The sequence below is a fragment of the Cygnus atratus genome, chromosome 3, assembly GCF_013377495.2.
Source record: "Cygnus atratus isolate AKBS03 ecotype Queensland, Australia chromosome 3, CAtr_DNAZoo_HiC_assembly, whole genome shotgun sequence".
NCBI lineage: Eukaryota > Metazoa > Chordata > Aves > Anseriformes > Anatidae > Cygnus > Cygnus atratus.
The window spans coordinates 77,659,747-77,682,029 of record NC_066364.1 but is presented as its reverse complement, the minus strand read 5'-3'; the positions used below and the strand labels follow the sequence as shown (position 1 = coordinate 77,682,029).

The 22,283-nt window shown below is 44.8% G+C and overlaps 1 protein-coding gene across 1 annotated transcript; it reads left to right on the top strand.

The window, feature by feature from the left end:
- The first annotated feature begins 124 nt into the window (after positions 1-124).
- URB2 (URB2 ribosome biogenesis homolog) lies at positions 125-18,787 on the top strand. Its single transcript, XM_035538727.2, is given in 10 exon segments — positions 125-276; positions 1,423-1,599; positions 3,511-6,895; positions 8,343-8,503; positions 9,809-9,919; positions 10,854-11,096; positions 11,859-11,949; positions 13,649-13,788; positions 18,074-18,238; positions 18,240-18,787. Coding segments are annotated over 10 exon segments (4,632 nt in total). The 5' UTR covers positions 125-150; the 3' UTR covers positions 18,273-18,787.
- The last annotated feature ends 3,496 nt before the right edge of the window (positions 18,788-22,283 follow it).

The window sequence follows — 22,283 nt, the reverse complement described above, 5'->3', positions numbered from 1 at the left end:
TGCCCCGCGCCGCCTCCCGGGGCTCGGCGCTCGGCTGCCGCCGCCTCGGCGGGGAGGGACGGGGGGAGGCGGCGAGCCGCCGGGCCGGGACCGCGAGGGACGGGGGAGGAGGGACGGAGGGAGGGTGGGGAAGCGGTGCCGGGCGGCGAAATGGCGGCCGTGTACTCCGGCGTGCACCTGAAGCTGAAGAGCGCCCGGACGCCGTGGGGGGACAAGGTGAAGCTCGCCCGCTTCGCCTGGGTGTCGCAGCAGTGCTTCCTTCCCAACAAGGAGCAGGTAGGCGCCCCTCTCGCGGATCCCGGCGGAAAGGAGGGGCCGCCTCGTGGCACGGAGCTGGCCGCCGAAAGGTTTCGGCCCCGGGTGGGAGCGCACCCGCAGCCCTGCCGGCGAGCTGAGGGCAGCTCTTGGTCCTGGGGCTGTGCGAAGAAATGTCACGGCATCACCTTCCAGGTGGCTTCGGCAGAAAGGCTTCTGCGGGGGCAGGGGGAAATAGTCCCTCTGACAGAGGGCAGCACGTGTGCGGTGCCTCATGGCTCGAAGGGAAGCTGCTTCCTTCAGAGCTGCCGTGGGCAGGCTTTAGGATGTGCCGCATGAGACCCTCCCCGGCCTGCTGCTGCTGGGTCGGAGCTAGGTGAGAACGAGAGCTCCAGGGTGGGAGAGCTGACCATAGACCGGTGTGTGCTTCCAGCAGCTCCAAACCTCTCCCCTCAAGTCTCTGGTTTCACACCCTGAAGTGCAGTGTTTCCCTGAGCGAGGGGTGTCCTGTGCTGCTCCTCCAGCCTAAGGGTTTTGTGGAAGCTAGGGTTTGCACCGTCTGGCGTCAGTGTTTGGAATTCCTGTCGTTTAAGTTACTTAAAATATGCAATGTAGCCATACACCGTATTTTGAAATCAACGGTATAAATTAGTAGTCTTCAACTTTTTCCGGTTTAGCACCTCTAAATTCCTAGACCTGAATTTCTATATGGTAATTTGAACCTGCCAAAAGGAAGATAGGAAAGGTATACCAAGTGTCAGAAAGCGAAGATCGTCTGGGATTTCTTTAAGGTCCCCTCCAACCTCAGCCATTCAGCGATTCTATTCTACGATTTCAGGTCTTTAATGATAAAGATTACTCTTGCTCATTAATAACAACTGCCAGATTTGTAGGCTCTGCTGAAGAAGCTGATGAAAGGGCATTAGGATGTCAACTCCTGAAAGCTGTCTTTTGAAGGTTCGGGGGAGCACGGGACCAATGCTGGGTTAAGAATTAAAGGTTTTAGGAATTTAGGCCTTGACTGAAGCCTTCAAAAGTGAAGTTCTCTGCTTGTGCAGAGCCTGTTCTGCTCAGATACAAAGCAGTTCTCAGGGCCCAAGTGTTGTAGTTGTGAAGAGGTACTACTTTTATTTGTTTTCACTTTTTTTTCTTCACTTTTGTTGACAGGTGTTACTTGATTGGGTAAGCCATACATTGGTTTCCCACTACAATAAGAAGCTTGATCTGGAGGATGAAGTTGTTGAGAAGCTCTGGGCATATCTAGACGATGTTATCCGTAGTAGAAGACTACAGAATCTGTTAAAGAGTGGGAAGACGATCAGTCTCAGTTTTTCAATTGCACAGGTAACTAAAGCTATGGGTATTTTGTAACATGTTGGATAGCAGTGTCTGTCTTCAACAATATGTCACCATTCGTCCCAGTGTAGGGTGTTGCATGAAATAAATAATAATAAAGCTGGTGGTTTTAGGACCTCTACTACAAACTTTCCTATTTCTGTTCTGCAATACATTTTGTGTTTGTACAGAACTAAGACTGAAAATGGCAGAGCATTCTAATAGTAACCTCCAAGTTAATCTGCCCATCTGTCTTTAACTTCTCCAAACTGTCTGAGAAGGAACTGGTTTAAGTATTTCAATAGGTAAGTAAGGGCTCATTTACGCATGTTGGTCTTGTATATTACTTACTGTTTGTATTATCATTCTACCTGGAAGTCTTGGGAGATGTTTTTCCCCAAATCAGTGTGTTTGGCATGAGTACTTATGCGTAGTGACATGCTCTTCAGCAGGCCCTGTCTAGGAACTTGCAACTTCTTATGATGACTCTGAATGAACTGCCCTTTTGATTTCCCCTTCTACTTTGAGCTAAGACCCCTCTCTCACCCCAGCAGACCAACTTCCTGCACTGCCACATCCACATCTATGCTTCTCTGGGCTATCTCTGTATGTGCGTGGGAGATCAAAAAAGGCTTTAACCCATACTCATTGGTACACATCTTGTACATGTTGGGTTTCTGGCACATTTCTCCCCAATTTCTGTTCATTTGAAGAACCCTGCATGAATCTGGGTAAATGTTATTGTGCTGTACTGGAAATAAGAGTCAAGTTCCCAGACGAAAGGCTGGCTGTGAAGCAGGAGAGCAGGGGGCAGGAGACTTTTTTTTTTTTGTCAGCTGAAATCCTGTTTTGTCTCACAGCTTTCCCATTTAAAGTATTATGTTGCTCACTGAGTTAATCCAATTTAGTAGTGGCATCAAATCATTATTGATCTTAATCATATCAGTATTTTAGTCTCAGATGAAAATGGATGGAGGAGACTTCAGTTACAATTGAACTTTGTTCAAAATTGAACCAGATAGTTTTATTCAGCTGCATGGTTACAGAGATGATAGAATTACTGGATGGCTGTGTTGGCAGTCAAAATGGCTGGAAAAAATGACCTTTTCAGTTGTGCTCTGGTTGGAACTGTCTTTACCTTCAGGAATTGAGTTGCAGACTACAGAAAATTGTTTGGATGAGAGGTGCTGTGCTTCAGAGAAGTTACAGAGAAAGCGTGCAAATTTAAACATGTCTGGCTGATTGGCTAGTAGGCCGGAGTACCCTAAAGACAAAACTATTTGGAGATGAGAAAAGGGAGCAGATAAAAGGGGGATTAAAGAATAAAAGTGTAGGGAAATCAACACAAAGTTTGAGAAAAGGAAGGGACATGAAAGTTCAGTTAAACTTCAGTTCTTTAGAACTGTGAATCTCTCAGAGAGAGAGGACACTCATTCAGTTTCGAGGTATCAGTACAGGAAACTTTGGGTTTTATTAGAAGGTAACAATGATATTTAGTCATAGGCATGCTTGCTTATGGTAGACTTCTTGGATCAAAAGTTGGAAGTTTTTTGTTTGTTTTAATTTGTTTGGAACACAATTTGGGGGACCTTGCAAGAAGGGAGGGAATTTTCCCTCTCCTCCCTTTCTGCAGGATTAATTATTAGGATCAAATATGCCCAGTCTACGCTGTTGTTGGTAATGCTCATACTGAATGAGGGGTTCCCCATATATCCTGTGTTGCAAACAAATGAGGGGACACAATTTTGGCCAGAGCAGTTTCTAGTTTGAGATCTACGATATGAGAGGTCCAGCAGAGGCTGTTAGCAGGTCTCTGTTCCTTCCTTCTTGCAGCCAGAGCTCCCAGAAGATGACATTGATTCATTATGATGAGCTTTGTCTTTGTGTACAAAATTAACTTTTTTTTTTTTTAACCTTCAGGTCATAAATGAAAGGTTATCAGAGGCCTGTTCGCAAAAAACGCAGCAAAACATTGGCGCAGTGCTGAGTTGCTCCAGTGGCATCCTTTCTGCTCCTTCGCTCTCCATCATTTACACAGCAAAGTGTGAGCTCTTGGTTGATCTCCTCAGCAAGCTCGCTGAGCTGGCGTGTCAGCAGCTGGCTTCTGATGACGCTGTGGGCTCCCAGTTGTTCAGCATCCTCCACCTCACTTTTGCTCAGTACCTTCTGATCCAGAGGCAGCAAACCAACCCAAATCGGGTGTTTGGGCAAGTGACAAATCACTTGCTTCAGCCATGCCTGCTCCTGAGGCACCTGCTGACGGTGAGGAGCTGGGTGCAGGCAGATGACAATCACGTGCGTCAGCACTTAAGCAGGGAAATCCGAAATCAAGTAGAAACGCTGCTGCGGGCTGGGTTATTCCAGCCTGAGCTCTTCGCATCCTACAAAGAGGAGCTGCTGCCGGAACGGGAACTCCAGGAGAAGAAGAAAGGAGCACTGAAAAGCCTCTTGCTACCAGTAAACACCGTGCAGACCAAGCTGGCCAGTGGCTTTTGTGAACCTGCCATCCATGGAGCGGTTGTGGCTGGTTCGGTGTCCCTGCTGTATAAGCTCTTTCTGGACTCATACTGCAAAGCAGAAAACCACCTCGTGTGTTTCCACATGCTCAGCAGGCTTTATGGCTGCCTCAGGCTCTCTGGCCTACAGCAAGGAGCGAGGGAGGACGCGCTGACCCCTGCAGACTGGAGCACAGAGCTCCTTGCTCTGGAACAGCTTCTGAGCCTGGTGCTGAGCAGCGATATCTATAACGTTGCCAGTGACCGCATCCGGCACAAGGAGGTGCAGTTTGGGTTTTACCGCAAGCTGGCGCAGATGTTGATGAGTCACTCCCAAGCTTCCATCCCGGCTTGGTTCAGGTGTCTCAAGCTCTTGATATCATTAAACCACCTTATCATAGAGCCAGACCTGGTTGACTTAGTGGCCTCTGCTTGGGTTGATGCGAAGGTCGCTGAGCTACGTACGAAGAAGCCCCAGGAGGCTCTCCTCAGCGCCGTGTTTCAGACATACTCCAAGCTGCGGCAGTTTCCACGGCTCTTTGAAGAGGTGCTGACAGTCATCTGCTGGCCAGCTGTCGATGAACTGAGGCTGCCTGTCTTGTCTGCTGGCTTGACAGTAAAGCTTCGCGAGTGCCTCCTCGAGCTGCCGCCCAACCAGATTCTGGACATTGTGTGTCTCTTAGTGGAGAAGTGCCAGATCCTTGTTCCTGCTGTTGAAGGGTCTGCCGACATGGCCTTGAAGCTGATGTCAGTGAGCTCAGTGCTGCACGCTTTTCTGTTCAACATGGGGAGCCTAGATGATGTCACTCCTGCCCCTGTGGTCCTTCGCACTCAGAGTCTGCTGGCCAAGATGCAGGAGGGAGTAATTCAGCCGCTGATAGAGCTGCTGCAGGCTCCTGGGAGAGAGGAAGAGGAGCCAGACCTTTGGCTAAGAAAGGCCAGCGACTCTGCTCTCCTCCTCATTTACACTTGGATTGAGGTAGACACTTTGTTTGCTATTAGCTGCACTAAATACGTGTCTCCATCAGCTGAAAATGTCAGTGCTGCTGCTACAGCTGCTGCAAAGCCCTGGGACGTTTCGGCTTTCTTCCCTGGTGTGGAAGAGCAGTGTTGGGAGAGAGTCGTGGAACTTGCGAGTAGTTTTGCCTCCACTGGTAAATACTGCTTAGAACAGCTCACGCTTCAGAAAATGAAGATGATTTTAATGCAGACTCAAGGTGATGTACAGGCCTTGCAGCGTGCTGCAGCTTTCATCCTGGAAGCTGGGAGAGCCACCATGAACAGGGGAGAATCTGAACCATGGGATGGAGATATCAGCGCAATAAATGAGCTTACATACCCCACAGCACACTGGCACCTTGTCATCTCCAACCTGACTGTCCTGTTGCCATATATTTCCCTGAAAGATGTACAGTACGTTGCAGATGTGCTTCTGGAGGCGTTAGTATTGACCAGAGCTCAGGAAGCTGCCGCAGACCAGGAGCCTTCCATCAGCATTGGAAAGGTCTGTCTCAGTTTCATGCACAGTCCCTTTCTCCCAGAGATGAAGGTTCTGCACTGTGCTTTTCTGACCAGCCTTATTCATCAGTTCACTCGGGTGCTGTCCTCTGCTGCTAGGGATTCAGTAGATCAGCCACTTCAGCAGCTGTCTGCAGGTAATATCTCTTGGCACGAAGAAATCCTGGCTCCTTCCAAACTGGTTGATGTGGTGGAAGCACCACCGGGAAACAAACAGCCGAATGATGAGCTCTGTTTGTCGTGGAAAACCCTGGAGAAAGTTGCCCAGTGTATCTTACAGTTAGCAAAAAATGGTTCCCCTGTCATCCTGAAGGAAAGCCAGCTAGAAAGCTGCCTGCGTTTGCTAGAAATTACTTCTCTTCTGAAACTAGACAGTCTTCTTCCCTCTGACTGCGTCCGATGTTTTCTGGTGCTGCTGTCCCTGGTAGCCAGTACCAGGGCCAGTGTCTCCTGCAGCAGACTGCTATCACTGAAGTTTTTACGTACCTGCTTCCACCTCCTGAGGTGCCTGCAAGCTGGCAGGAATGCCAACTCTGTTTTTAAGGTTTTTCATGCCAGCGATGTTCTTGAAGCTGTCATAACCTCCCAGCTTACGGCTAGCAAATTCTTCACTGATGCTTTGACAGATCCTGTTTGGGCAGAGTATCTCCAGGAAGTCCAAGCCTCTTTGGAGCACTTTCTTCAGATGATTGTTGAAAGAAGGCAAAGTATGAAGCTTAACTTGGAAAAATTCATGTCTTTCCTCGTGAGCTGCAAGCCAGGTGCTGGTAGGGCCAAAAGCAAATGCTGTAAAAATTGGAATCCTGCAGCTGAGCAATTACTGCTCGTGTCATTCACCACTCTGTGTCGTGTCCTCACGCTCTACCTTCAGCAGCAGCCAGAAAAGAAGCTGCAGTCTACAGACATACTGTCTGCTTTGCTGGAACCAGTAGTCCAGCAGTTGGGAAGAACTGTTGAACACGGTCTTCAGAGTAACACCCAAAACCAGCCGTTGCCTGTAGCGTTTATACCATCTGTCACGACTCTTCTCAAGGCAGATCTGAGCCATGCTGTCAGAAAAGGCTGGCAGAAGAATCCTGAGGATCCCAGTGGGTTTTTGGAGCCATCCCGTGTTAAACTGTACCAAAAGTTTTACACTCAGATACTGAGAGAGCTGCCCTCTGCAGGAGGTCACTTGCAGTTCCTTCAGTCTGCGTTGCAGTTCTTAACGGTCTTCTGCTCCGTACCGGAGCTGTGCCCTGGGAAAGAAACTGCAGTCACTGTTGTTTTCGCTATGAACAAGCTTCTCGCTGGTATGAAAACTCCCCTTCTTCACTTCCTTTCCTAATTTTGCAGGGTAGAATCAAGTTAAAGATCACTTATGCAAAATATACAGCTCTTTAAAAATTCTGTGTCTATTTACTTGTGTTAAAGCAGTAAGCTATCCTTTTTTAAATGAATAACAAGAAAATTTTCAAGGAGGCAATGTTGTGGTACCTGGACCACAGCGGCCATCTAATCTGGTAAGGATCTTCTGGATGTTGTAAGCATCCATGGCTTCTGCATCTTTCAGTTCTTTATTGCATGTTGCTCTAAAGAGGAGGATAACTTGCTTGTTTATTTTAGAAATCTTCAAACAGTACTGGCTTATCGGGAGATATACTGGAATTTTAAGGTTGCTGAACACGAGTAATTCTGATAAAGTCTGTGGTAGTTTGGCAAATCAGACCCTTTATCCCCATCAAATAAAGAGCCAGGGCTAGAAATGGCAGGAAAATCTGTTCTTCCTAGTTGTGAGATCTAACAACTCCTCTTTATTGTCTTGTTCAGAGTGCAAGATGAACTAAATGCTGCCAGTGAGGTATGGTAGTGAGGTAACATTCCCTTTGACTTCTCTGAACAATTGGAATTTGTCTAACGATGCTAACATGCTGTAGTACAGTGGTCTCCCAACTTTTTGGTTGTGCACATCTATCAGTAAAAAAAGAAGTTAATTTTGAGCATGCACCCACAATATGTATTTAAGTCATATGCATGTGCTACTGTACTTATATATTATGTACATTATAAAACACACAAAAATAGAAGTTAAAAAAGCTTGAGAGAAAGATGGAATCAACGCTACTTTTAAATTTTATTAATTATTGGAGCAACCTGTATTTTTGTCTTTGTCTCTTGCCTGTGTTTTGATGGTTCAGTACAGAGCTCTGCCAGGGCAGGGATTTTACACCAGGACTAGGGACCATGACGAGGTGTCAATTGCTGTAATCCTTCTGCTGACTTCTCTCTTTTTTCTGCTGACTGCTCTCTCTCATCCTGTGCCTAACTTTACTGAAGATTGGTAAAGTGTTCTAGCCTGGAGAGATAATTAATCACTGTAAAAACTGGAAGAATCTTTAATAAATGTGTAAAGCATTAAGTAAGTTGAAATACAGATTCCTGGTGAAGAAGGCTTTTTCAGCATTGACACAAATCCAGTGGATACTTGTACGTCTAAGAAGCCTTTCCATGCTGCTGAGGGCTTTTTATTGGTATGATGACTACTCTGTAAACTCCAGGGTAGTAATTTCCTGAAAACAGTAATGCATTGCACTCGTGTGTGTGTTTGTGTGTGAAGGGAATTCATGGGGTTCTCTGTGCCTTCAAGTGGTGAAAAGGCACTCAGACCTGTTTAAAGGTTTGCTTTGCTCTGTTCTTACCTGTGGAGGTCCCTGTCTTGGCGAATTGGTTGAGCCATGCTTGTGTCTCTTGAATTTGCAGGTCCTGCGATCACAATCCAGGTGATTAAAAGCATAGAGCCAGAGCTGACGGAGGTGCTTGTCCAGCTGCTGGGAAGCTGCTCTCCCGAAGAGTTTTACGCCATTATGAGGCTGGTGCTGCAGGGACTTGAGATGAAAACCATGTGGCAACAGAAGGCTAAAGTAAGGAATGAGCTCAGTTTATTGTCAAGTTCTTTCTTCAGTTTTGTCTAACTTGAAAAAATGTGTTAGCTGAATGACATCTGCTTAAATATTTTTTCCTCTTTCTGCTTTGTGGTTGGGTCAAGTTAATTTACATGGTTAAGGGCTTGGTAAGTGTGTTGTGTAGTGTTCTGGACATAAAGTGAGAGAGGTGGAAAGGTCATGGAAATTTCCTGGAAAATCTTTCCATCTAGTTTAAGGACTCAACAGCCTTAATTCCATGTATTGTCAGCAGAAATCGTGTCTGTGATGTTATATGCAATGCTGAATTTTTTTTTTACTTGCTGATCAGAGCTCTTGCACAGCAGACACTAGCAGTCAGTGAGGTTAACCACTGTTTGTCTATGGCTCTTTTTAACAGGGCTACAGGCATGCCATTCTTAAATATGTTAGTAGCTTTATATAAAACCAAAACTGTGCCCATGCTTTCAGCATTTGTCTCTGTAATGACTTTTACTCTGTAATAACAAGATACTGCTCAGTAGCTTTTTAAATGCTATGCCTTTCTCCAGAGAAGCTCAAGCAGCAGTGGTAATACATGGAACACCTGAGGCTAAAAAGCCAGCTGCTCCCTTCATAGAAGGCCCAGTGACTTGAGATCAAAACTGGGATTAAACTCAGGGGTTTATCTGACTTGGTCTTATTTATCAGAAATAGACATGAATATGCCATGTCGATTCTTGATACCTTTTTTTGAAAGTGTATCTGGAATTCCTGTGTATGCCTATAAGTCCAGCCACCTGAGTTTAGCCACCATGAGCACTGGAATATGTACGCATGCACTCTGGGGTTGATATACACTGACAAGACCTATTTGTTTTGGCTTGTAGTATGTTTCTTTAATCAGTCTGGCTTAACAGTCAGAATTATTTTTTAAACAAAACCAAACCCACCTTGCTGCTAAATGCAGCATTCTTAGTGTACCAGTATCCCTATACTCCCCCCTGCTTGCCTCTCTTCTGTAGTGGCAGTTAAAAAAGGCTTTCCTTTCTTAAAAATCACTTCAAACCTTTTTGTACAGTAAGTTGACTCTAAAATAAATGTAGTATTAGTACATTTGGGCCAGTTCTGCCCTCAGCACACCGAATTTCGTTGAGCTGCTGATTACATCACAATTTCTAAAGAGATGTGTTGGTAGGAGGGCTTTCATGTATCAAGGCTCTGCTAATGCTCGAAACTGTCACTGCCCTTGAAAGGGCTCTTTTGTGCTTGAGAGGAGCCAGTGTGTCTTGTACCTGTGACTGACTGTCAATCTGCTTTCTGCAGGAAGTATTGTCAGCTATTATGCTAATCAAATTGGTGCTCAGCTGCCCATTAAGTGGAGACAAAGAGAAAGCTTTCTGGTTTGCCAGCCCGCAGATAATCACAGCTTTAGCTGTAAGTATCTATTTGTTGTAACTTCATTACCTATCCCTTTTATTTGTTGGAGTCTGTAGTGATTGCATCTGTAACATGCACAGAGGAATACTGGAGCAAAACAACTGTGAATGCTAGACAAACCCGGATCAGATTCACCGGCACTGTCTTGTGTAGATCCTTCCTCTCCTCCTTCTTGAAGGGAGTCTCCCCCTGTGGGTGCAATGTGTAGGTCAGACATTTCTTATCAGTAATTTTCTGGGGCTGAACTGTGTAATCTGGAGCTTGGGAGAGGCTTGTTAGGCTGCAGATACGTCTGGGTCTCCTGTCCTCCTCCTTACTGTCCAAACGAGAAGGAAACTGTCAGTCATGTGTTACAGCAGAAACTAACGGCAGCAAAACAAAGAAAAAAGTGCTTGTATTAAAAAATCACTGATTTCAGAATAGGAAACTTAATTGGCAGTAACCCAATCCAGATTTTGTGTCCTTGATTGTGCAGCATACAAACCTAGTGATGTAGGTTATTCTTCTGTCTTGGTGATGGTGTCTCTAGACCAGGATTTTTTAGATGTTGGCTCTGCAGCACCAAGAAATTGAGCTTGTAATTTCTGCCCTTTTTGTTGGAGCTGCATGCTTGGGCAAGAGAGAACTGGACTTGTGCACTCATGGGGAGGTGCAAAGAGGTGCTGGTCGCTGTAGCCTTTCCACCTTGTCGGGGGACTGGGGAACACTTACAGTTCCACGCTCGGAGCAGTGCCTGCTTGAAATGCATCACGTGCATCCTCTGCCCCGAGTGTGGTTATAGCAACACTGCCAAAATGAAGGAGTCTTCCTGCAGTCCAGCTTGCACCAGTCTTGTCGTATTGACTCAAGTCAGAGCATTATGGTCTTTGGTGTTTGAATGCTTGCAACAGGTGGCTAATGCACTCCTTCTCTGTTTCCTGTCTTTGTGTAGATGCAAACCAAAGAGGCCTGCCAGGACCAGTCACTGACTGCCACCATAGTTGTGCCTATTCTGGAGGCTGCAGCAGCTCTGCTAAGACAAGGAGAAGGGGTTCTCTTGAATCCGCACCACGTTGCATTGGCATTCAACATTCTCCTCACCGTTCCTCTGGATCATCTGAAGACAGAAGACTATGGCAGTGTCTTTCTGGGAGTCCATGAAGTTCTGTTCTCTGTCGTGCAGTGTCATCCGAAGGTATATCTCCGGGGTGGTAGGAGAAGGGGAAAAAGGTCAAAAGAACCAAGACAGAAGCTGGTGATGAGAAACTTTTAAAGAGTGGTTTTGATATAATTTGCCCTTTTAGTATGTAAGTGCGTTGTACAGCTTGTCCTTTAAAAGCTTCAGTCACATCATGTTAGTTGCTCTCCTGCTTTGTTTTATGCCTGCTTTGTTAGTCTTTGGCAGCAGATTGCTTATAAATCTGACACTAGATTAGAATAAAACATCCATACAGTTTGACTTCTGGAAGCAAAAATGGGTCAGGATCTAGCAAACTGGTCTCACAGGAGATCAAGATTCTGCAGGCCTTTGAAAACGGGGCTTAGGCATGTTAGAAGTTGGTGACCTTCAGACTTTGTACCATCTGGGTGTTCTTGTCAGCCTGCTGGCATGGGAAAGTGAAGGCATGCCAGGACTTGCACAGGGTCAGGGTGCTCGTGCGAAGAAGAGGCAGATAGGGGTGGAAGCAAAAAGGAAACGTGACGTTTACTTGTTATTTATATTTGAATACGCTCAGGAGTGTAGTCCTCTTCAGGATTCTTGTATGCTAGATTCTGTACAGATGCAGAATGAAAAGATAGTCTTTGCTCCTCACACCCGTATAAGCTTTATAGTTTCCTTCACAGGAATTGATTTCCCCTGACTATGGGGGGGATGTAGTATATATGTAGTATACATCTGCCTTCTCCACTGCCTTTACTACATAATCTCAGCTGTTTTTATTTCATGTCTTTGCAGGTAATGTTGAAAGCTGCACCATCTTTTCTGAACAGTTTTCATCGCCTGGTTGCTTCTGTCATGCATGAAGGACGGCAGAGAGGAGACAGAGGTACCGTATCTTTTCCATTTTCACACTGTACATACACATAATAATTTTGTGTGTTCTGCAAGAGGAGTTGCAGAAGAAGGCAGTCTGACACCAAAAGAAAAGTCCTCAAAACCTAGCTGTGGCAAGAAAACCATTAGTCCCGTCTGTCCTGTTTGTAAATTTGATGATGAGCCTTGCAACATCTTAGATTTAGGAAGATAACTGGGGCTCCTTTGGAGCTGCATCCAGACAACACTGCTTTTGGGGGAGTAAGGTATTCTTCGCTAACTGGCTGGCAGGTGGTCAGGAACCAGTAAGGCTTGCCGTGTCCAATTTCAGCTCTTCCTATCTACTTTTGCTCCTGAAAGTGGCGTAGACATTTATAGCAGGGTGGCTGTGAGCTCTGCTGATACATGCTAGCACACCTGAGTGATAGCCCCAAATTGGTCTTGCTGAATGGAGCTTCTGGAGCTTCTTGAGACTGAAACCGTTTATTTCAGACCTGAATATTCTCTAGTCTTTGCTAAGCATAAAGCCAAGACATTACATATCTTAAGCATATATTGGGATTAGGTGATATATCTGTGTGGTCAAGGATTTCAATTTATTGGCTTAAGTATCTCAAAAAAAAAAAAAAAAAAAAGAAAAAAGGAAAGAAAGAAAGGACTCTGCTGGAAGTTGTTAAAGAATTTGCATTGGCCTTAGAGCATGAATGTTAAAGTAGCTAAGTGAAAGATGTTCAAAGTAATTTATTTTTGTGCTGGTCTGGACACAAATACCCTGTCATTACCAGCGCTAATGTTTTGAAACAAGTTGACTCGATGGCCTGTGACTGATTGTGTCCCAGCTCTTTACTGATGTCCTACAACTTATTCCATGTTCAGTTTTATCTCGGCCGATTTGTGTTGCCCCCAGCTGTGGGCAAATGTAAATGTATGCATGTGTCACGGGAGAATATACTAACAATAACTGAGGGGTAAAAGAGAAAGTATGCTAAATTGGTACCAAAATGAGAATTTGCTATCTTCTGTAGTGTGTTTATGCAAGACAGTGGTCTCAGAAAACATATCAGTACGTGGCATCCTCAAATTTAAAAACACATTGTTTATCTTTGTAGAATTGTTTTATTTGCATAAAAGATAACATGAAAGTGACTTCTAGATGTCCCTTCTTGTTTGTGTTGGTTCTCCTCATTCACTGCTTACTGAAAGAGTGAATTCTCAAGTCCTCTCTCCAGTCCTGCTTTTAATGTCTCCAGTGATGTGGCTTCTACTCTTGTACTGCACGTAGTAAATGTCATTAGAAAGCTATTATATTATGCTGTTTCTAAGATATGTCTTCTGATTTTCTGTCAGGTGGAGGATATGATTTTCCAGTTTCCTTGGTTTCACCTCCACAGTGCTAGCTGGGACTGAATTATGGCAGGGACCATAGCTGCTGCTTTCAACTCTTCAGCATATCTAACAAATACTTTTAGCATTGCAGTGTGTGTGAAGTTGGAATTAGTGTGCTCTTACAAACTAGCCATTGTAAGAGATGTGTATGGTGTGTTGTGAGGGTGGGAGGGGGCCTCTCAGCTGTGGCTTGATAAGAAAAGAAGATAAAAAGGATAAGCTGATGTTGGTTTCATGTAGTTAAAGAATCGTGGAAGATTGTCTAATTTTTTTTAGTAGTATTTTTAGGCCTCAAATACCAGACTGCAACTTGCTTTCTGTTTTAGGCAACACAGATGACTTTGAAGCTATACTGAAGTGTGCACACCTAGTGGAACGGATGTATAGTCACATTGCTGCAAAAACAGAGGAGTTCACTGTGTTTTCTGCTTTCATTGTGGCTCAGTACGTGACCGAATTGCAGAAGGTAATATATTCTCATCTCTTTTGAAAGTGCCATGGTGTTGGCATGTGCCTTATGGGGATACAGTTTTGATCCAAATTCCTGAGAATCTATCTTACCCAGCTCCTAAAAACTTTGTAAAGGGGTGGGCAGTGGGTTGGTTTTTTTTTGTGTGTGTGTTAGGTAAAACAATGCAATACCTATTTACTGAACTTCTGCTTTTTCTATCGTGTTTTGAGTCTTGTTTTTTTCTTCATGAGGTAGTTCAGGTTCTTCTTCCAGGTAGTGTCAGTTGTCCAGGCCTGATGTCTGCTAGAGCCTCATCTAGGCAAAGTAATGAAGGAAAATCCTTCATGAAACTATCTTTTAGTTGAGTTAAATGAATGAGTGAAAGGAAAAAAGTTATCTAGCTGGGGAATTGTTAGCTCTTCAGTAATTCTCCTTTCATACCAAAGGTATCATTAGTATTCTTACTGAAAACAGCTATTCCTGCTATTACTGATGCCAGAGCCTGTCAGAAGCTTCTCACACCCAGACTTAAATTCTAGTTGTCATTCTCTCCAACCTAATGGTTTAAATTTCACAAGGATTTGAACGCTGCCTGCATTGTCAGCACCTGCAAACTGATTATTTGTGGCTCAGGCCTGGACATGGGCCAAAAATACAGCAAGTAATTGTAGTCTTCTTTAGGCCTTCCGCAAAAATATCCTAACTGGTTCTATGTTTCTAAAAGATTATGTTAAGCAGTGTAAATAATCATGAAGACTGTTATGAAGCTTAAACTCAGCTGCCTTCTCTGTTGCCTGCCTGGCTTTTTTCAGAGGTTTGGGACTAAAACAATAGGATATGTCAGTTACTTACTGTTCCTGGTGAGTTGGTTATTAGAATGGAGGGGACCTACAAAATAGGGTCCGACTGCCTGACGCTTCAGGTCTAACCAAAAGTTAAAGCATATTATTAAGGGCATTACCTGGATGCCTCTTGAAAATTGACAGGCATGGGGCATCAGCCACTCACTAAAAAGCCTGCTCCAGTGTAAAGCCTATTCCTAATATCTAGTCTGAACCTCACCTGAAAGCTGTTTTGTAGTCTGAACCTCACCTACTTCTGAAAGTTGGTTTTGTCATAGGACAAAATATGGTCAAAGGACCTACACAGGAGAACCACTTTTTAGGAATAAAATAGCAAGATGGGTGCCATCAGATCCCAGTGAATGTGATCAATAAGTAACAGCTGTCTCCACCAACTAACAAAGAAACACAAGCTTTCTTAGGTGCTGTGGGTTTTTGGAGAACGCATATTCCAAGTTACAGTCTGATTGTAAGTCTTCTCTACCAAGTGACCTGGAAGAAGAATGACTTCAAATGGGGCCCTGAACAGCCACAAGCCTATGAGCAAATTAAACCAGGCAATTCATGCAGTAGCCCTTGAGCCAGTCTGGACAGGACAAGATGTAAAAAATGTGCTTTGCACCACAGCCAAGGAGCATGGCCCCACCTGGAGCCTCTGGCAGACAGCAGCTGGAGAGAACAGAACAGAACATCCCATAATGGAAGGGACTCCCAAGGCTCATCAGGTCCGACCCTTGGTTCCACCCAGGACTACCTAAAAATTAAACCGTATGTCTGAGAGCATTGTCCAAACGCTTCTTGAACTCCAGCAGGCTCGGTGCCATGACTGCTGTCCTGGGTAGCCTGTTTCAGTGCCACAGTATATGTAGTAATCCAGCAAAACTAGGGGTACATTAAGGCTACTACTGCTCTATTTAATTTGCGGAACTTCTCTGAAGTCTGTTCATCACTGAATATAGAGCCTTTCCTCAAATGGGGCCTGGCTTGAATTGTCAAATGACCTTTTGAGTTAAGTTGACTTTTTCAAGTCAAAAGGAGACTTATTCAGTGTTAAGACTGAGTACAAAGTCTCACAAGATTTTAGGAAAATTTTGTGTAATGCTTTCACTGATAAATGGAAAGTGATGGATGATAGTTGAAACCGCAGATAGGTAATGTATGCATGGAGCATTTGAGCGTGGAAAGGTGAATTTGTGTAGTGAGCCTTGAGAAGCTGTAACAAAGGGGTGTTTTCTGTCTCTGACAATAGATGGATCACAAGGAGGTGGTGATTTATTTCACCATTAGACTCGTGAGAGTTGGTGGGTATCAGAGGAAGGGGAGGACTCAGCATGCTGGTCTTGAGGGGGCACATATCTTTTACGTTGCTCTGCAGATGCAGAGAAAAACTCTAGCTATTTCTCTCTTCCAAGTCCAGGTCAGTGACTTTCTGCCTACAGTCCAAAGACCTTGTGTGTCTGTGAAAGATCCCTGAGAAAAACATGCTGTTGATAAATTTAAATTTTCATGTAGGCATCTGCACACTTACTGGAACCCTTTTTTAAGGGTCTGCAGACTAAAACCAATGAAAGCCATTGGCCTAAACAGTTATTTGCTCCTAATGTAGTTGCGTAATAGTTCCCTCAGTGCTTCCTTTTTATACCAGGAAATAAATTTACTTGTGAATTGTTTTGTGATAACCTAGAAAGATTTCTTGCTGAAGTGAGTGGCATCTCTGGCTTCTTTCATACTCTTGACAGCGCTCTTCCCTTGTTGTGTATGAGCTGTTGCTTGATTCAGCAATAGTGAAATACCTCTTCACACACTTAATGTCGCACATCAAGAGCTCTGTAATGCTTGACAAATTGGTTGTGCTAACTATATAGACCATAAAACACTTACAAGCATAATTAAGTGCCAGCTAGTAGTGGCAGCTGTTTAAATCTTTGCTTTTGCTTCCCATAGTGTTATTGGAGGGTGTTTATAGGAAACTGCACTGCAAAGCAGGAGTGGCCCAAATAAGGCACGGGTGCAGGCTGGTTTGCAATGTGAAGGATGTAATTCCATTAACTGTAGCTCTGAGGTATCTGCTTGTCCCAAGTGGGCCATCTAATCCGTATTGTCAGTAGCTGTGTGTTTCCCTCTCCTTATTCCCTGCAATCCCTTCTCTGCTCTGTGGAGGGAGAAGCAAGCCCAGTGCATTCACTGGGAGCTGTGATGCTCAGCTGTTCTGTTACTTTAGTGCATGGCAGGGAGAAATAACATCTTTTACAAACCTTCTAATAGATCAGTGACAAACTTTTGGACAAGCGAACTGTTCAGGGTCACAGATCAAAAGAAAGGCTTATGTGCTTTAATGCCTGTTGTATGTTCTTCCAAGCTATGTTAGCAGCCCTAATAAAATATATTATCTCTTTTGTGTTCAGGGCAGAAAGAGAGCAGGAGCTTGTCACAGTGATTAGGAGTGCACTTCATTAGTGGAAAGTTTATTAGTTGCCTCAGGAAGAAAGAACTCTGAATTTTAATGGCAGCCTTTTATGTAATTTTCATCAGGCCTGGAGTGCAGAGGCTTAGGTCTGGAGGCATAAAGCTAATTTTGGGATTCAGCAAAGATAAGATGTGGTTCTGCAGCAAAAATAATGTGATTATGCCAGAGGCCAGCACTGCCTAAGGCAGTGAAGCATTTAGCACGTGATTTGTGTGCGCAGGACAAATTCCAGTTTACATGGAGCACCAGAGGACTCCAGGGTTGTCCACCACCTCCAGTGGCCTGGTTAACTAGCCTGGTTAGTGGCTGGTTAGCAGGCTGTGGGGTTGAGCAGGGGTAATGGCAGGAGCAGGGCACTGAGTCAGGGGTCCTTGCTTGTATTCCCAGTTCTGCCGTCAACTTTCTGCGTGACTTCAGGTGAGTTACTCGATTTCCAATGTTAGCTCAAGGAAACGCACGTCTCCTGAGCTTTTAGAAAGCTCCTTTTATTAAACCTTACACGTTCAAATCCTCAGATACAAATTGTTAGATAAATATCAAGTTGTTAAGTGATTGATTACCCAATGTGAACGATAGACTAGCTTAAAGTCAGCACTTGTTTGAAACTGGGACTTCATAGCATACAACTAAAGAGATGTACAGGATGTATAGAAATGTGTAATCCAGGTCAAATATTTTAGTTACAGTTTTCCTGCTGAGGACTTTTCACGTGTTCCAAAGATGATCAGTGTCTTTGTCTCTGGCAGCAGTGTGTAGTAGCACTCACATGCATTTTATTGCAAGGAGCATGCTTGTTCTGCAAAATATATTTGCAAAAATCAGGAAAATATTACACAAGACAACATGTTAGATTTTATCTAATGGACTGTTCCAGGTGGTCCGATGCATTGAATAACATCTTGTCAGCACTTTTAATGTACACTGGCCATGGAAAGGGTGTTTTCATGCTTTTTTTGTCTTCAAGTTTAATGCAGTTTTGTTCTTCTTGTAGGTGACTTTGCACCCAGCTGTGAAGAAACATCTCACAGAGGGGATATATCACATCCTTGACCTTTGCATTGAACGGGACATCAAGTTCTTAAATGCGTCACTACCAGCAGGTGTAAGGGAGGTCTTTAAGGATCTGTACAATGATTACAACCGCTACCACAAAGCAAAAAAAACAGGGGGAGGAAAAATATACTGCGTGATGAATTCTGCCTGGTGCTGCGTGGTCAGTTACGAGTTGATCCAGCAGTGCTCAGAAGCCCCTCAGTTCTGTTTGCTTTGGGATGATGAGTAAGATCAAATCTGAAGAGAGTCCTAAACACGGGTTGCATTTTTCTCTATACAACCAACCTTCATAATGGGGAAAAGGGGGCTGGGGAGGGAGGATTGTCCTGCTCTGTGCCACGAATGGCAGAACTGCTGCACCTGTGCAGCCCCCGAGCGAACCTGCTGGGAGCTCGCTGCAGTCTTGGCAGCAGATGTTGGGTTTCAGGCTTTGGCACATCATGGTGCTTTCTGTGGAAGCAATAGCCTAGTGTAAAAGCCTCTGAGGGTTATAACTCACTCACATGGCAAGCAGAATTAAAGCAATTAGATGCATATTTTTATATGGTGTTACTTCATATTTGTTACTGAGGAACTTTGTGAATATCACACAGCTGTGTGGTAGGCTACTGCTGCAGTACTGTGGAAATACAGTAAAAAATTTTGAAAACTTTTATATTTTTACTTGGTTGTTTCTGCTGCTGAATCCAACCCCGAGCAAGTGACCTACTGAGTTTCCTTCTCAACTGACTTATCTTGTGATCCTCCTGATAATCAGAAAGACTGATTACTTGAAGCTCTGGTCGATTTACTGTCATTAAGCAATTACACTTAGTTATCTGAGCTCTGGTAGTTCTCGCTGTGCATTTTTAGCCTGTGATAAATGCTAGGTACCAAGGCCTATCTGAGACCAATTTGGTCTAAGCTGAGCCTTGTTGCTTTCCTTTCACTCTAGGTTAAGAGCAAGCCCTGGACTTACTGCAACCCAGCTGACAGTAATAAGCTGTGGTGAATTAACCACTCTTGAGCCTGTAGGAAGCTTTATCAAATAACTGTCTTTCATTAGCCAAACTACTGAAGCTTATTGTGTTGAAAATAGCAGAGACTAAAGATCCAAACTTTTTCATAAGTGGTGAAACAGTCCTCACATGTGCACACAGTTAGTAGCTAGGCCTCATTATTCTCGCATGATTATCTGCTTTAAAGTATGAGTAGAGGATGGGTAGAGGAAGACTGGAATGTACTGTGTCGGGCTGGGATGGAGTTAACTTTCTTCATAGCAGCTCTTTTGGTGGTGGCCTTTGCATTTGTAGTTAAAAGTTGGTAACATGCCAGTGTTTCAGCTGTTACTGAATGGTCTTTGCACAGCATCCAGGCTTTTTCTCCAAGCTTCTTGTTGGGGACATGAGGAGTGTCATCACCAGTCCAGAGGATGAAGTTTGGCTGCCACAGGAGGCTCCACATGGCAAAGATGGAGAAAGCAAGCAGGGCTGTGGGGCAGCTGGACCTGGGTGTCTGAAGTGAAGCCTTGGTGCTCCTCCTGCTCTGCCCGCTGGCTGCAGCCCTGGCTGGGTGCTTCTGGGACATCACAAACCTCTGCTGGGACCCTGGCTGCAAAGCAGAGGCAGGGCCCTGGTGGGTGGCTCCCTTGGGTGGCTCCAAGTGGTGCCTGGCGCAGCTTCCTGGTGCCTGCCACTGTTGGCTTGTCCTGTGCCACTTCTGTATTTTATTTCCAAGCTGAAACACTGCTGTGGGTCAGAATTGGAAGAGGAGTTCCTGCTGCATCGCGCCCCCGGGGCTGTGGGACAGTGAAGTACCTGGCTGGTTTCAGAAGGGAAATGTGTGTGAGCTGGGTGCAGCTAAGTGGGCACGGGGGGAGGAGGGCTCTGTGCCGAAGGCTGCTGATACGCTAGTAAAAGGAGAGTTATGGACAGTGAGAGAAGATCTGGAAAGAGTAGTGAAAAAAGAGCTAGGTTTAAAGCGTGGGAGGAAGGAAGTGAGGTAGCAGCTCTGGCTTGTAAGTGTCAGGGCTCCCCTGATGTAGCCATATGGTTGCAAGCCACACATGCAGCTCAAAAGCTCCTGAGTGTAGACCACAGCGTAAATAACGTCTTACTCATCACTTTACGAGAGGTGAAGTGCTGGTATCAATTTTATTTCATCAGTATTAACTCCTTAATTTTTCTCAGTTTTAACGTGGCTCGGAAATGAAAACGTGTAAGTGCCTTTTATGGACAGCAGTGGTGGAAGGAACAAACTCTTGCTATAAAAAGGACGCAGAGCTTGAATGAATGTGAAATTGAAACTCTGCCACAAGTAAACCTTTATTTCAAGCATGCTATGCAACCACTGCTTATCCCTTAGCCCTCTCCCTTCTCCAGACTAACCACCCCAATTCTCAAGCACAAAGCCGCGTTTCAGCGTGGAAGGTACAAAGGGGTTAAAAATAAGGCTGCATTTCACTTGCTAATCCTAGGTCTTTGTCCAAGAGCTGCTCTGGGCTTTTTAGCTAGCATAAATTAAATCACTGGCATGGGACCACCTGCTGAGAAAGCAGGCTTTGTTTTCTCCAGCGCGTTCCCGCTGGGCTGCAGCGTTCCTCTTCTGTCACACGATGGAGCCGTCCTGCAGAGGTACAGAGGCAGCTCGGGAGCTCCTGGTTTTGGGGCCCTCTTTCTGCCCGGCTGGGTTAGCAGACAGCTCTGAGCACCAGGCGGGTAGGGGGCTTGGCAGAAGCCCTGTCTCACGACTAAAGGATGGGATCGCCACCTGCCTCCCAGCTGAGCTTCAGTTGCGTGGTCCTTAGGGGCTTTTGGGACTTCATCTTGGCCAGACCTCCAGCTGGTGACGCAGTGCATCCCTTCCGAGGGCTTCTCTCTGTGCTACCGTGCCGGCAGAAATGCCTCACATAGGTATTGCTCACAGTCTGAGGTTTTTAGGGTCCTGACGGCTGCGCCCCAGGCTCAGCCTGTGACTTGGGGTTGCTGGTTTTATTTAGGTCTGGGCAGCACCTGAGCCTGGCTCCCCTATGCCCAAACCAGCTCAGGTATGAAGTAAGAGACAGGATGGGTGAGAAAAACACTCATGACTGGCAGTCATCACATTGGTTTTCTTTATCCCTTATTTTTAGGTAGCTGCTGTGAAAATCGGCAGACTTTTCTACTTATTGAGGGTGGGGCTTGATACTTAATTTGTCTTGCTTTATAGGATAGAAATACCCCAAAATATGGTACTGAAAGATGGTTTATTTTGCTCGTTTACAAAGAAGTTATTTTTCCTGTTCTTACCTGTTGGGAGGAGACAATGTACTGAGTACTTTGCTTTGAGTTTGGAATGGATCCGGTAACGTCAGATTTGTTTTTCTTCTTGCTGTGGGTCTGTGGCTTGGATAACAGACGGCTCCTTCCAAAGCTTCCTTTTTGGGGTTAAAACAAAACAGCACGAGCAAAGGAGGACTTTGAGAGGTTCCCGTATCATTGTTACTGAACCAATAAATGTCTGCAGCGATAATAGCTGTAGTGGGACTGAATAGGCTTTTGTGTTTTACTGACTTGTAAGGACGCTTGCCTTGAGGTGCAGTAATTGCTTTTCTACTCGAAGTGGATTTTAGCCATTCAGATGGAGAACTGCATTTGTGTCTTAAGCAGTGTTTGCAAGTGAGGAAAAATGATTTTTTTTTTTTTTTAAATTATTTTCAGCAAAATGACTTTTTAATAATAAGCATAGAAGTGCCATTGTATCACTTTTTGGCAGCGCTGTTTTGCCACTGTAGGATGATTAGCGAGGTATTCTGCAAATGGTTAAAGTTCCCAAAAAGGAGGATGCTTGTGTTATTGTAGCTGCACTGTACAATTTGTCAGATGTGAGTGAGAGTATACAAAAGAAGGGGGTTGGTAACTTTCAAGCCTGGAAAACCTGTGAAAGAGAGTGTGTCCTTTTGACCTTCTCACAGCTTGTAGTCTAGGAGAGCCCTCTAGCAAACTCTTCATCAGTTCTTCATGAGAATTTGGGAAGAATAAATTAAGGTACTCCAGGTGCTGAAGCTGTAATGCCATCCCTTCCTTCCTGTAGAAGAATGCTGACTTCCTGTGTACTTATTTCTAAAGATAGTAAGGAGAGAAAATGGCAAAATTCACTTGGTGTTTTGCAGGCGTCTTCTTATGCAAGGG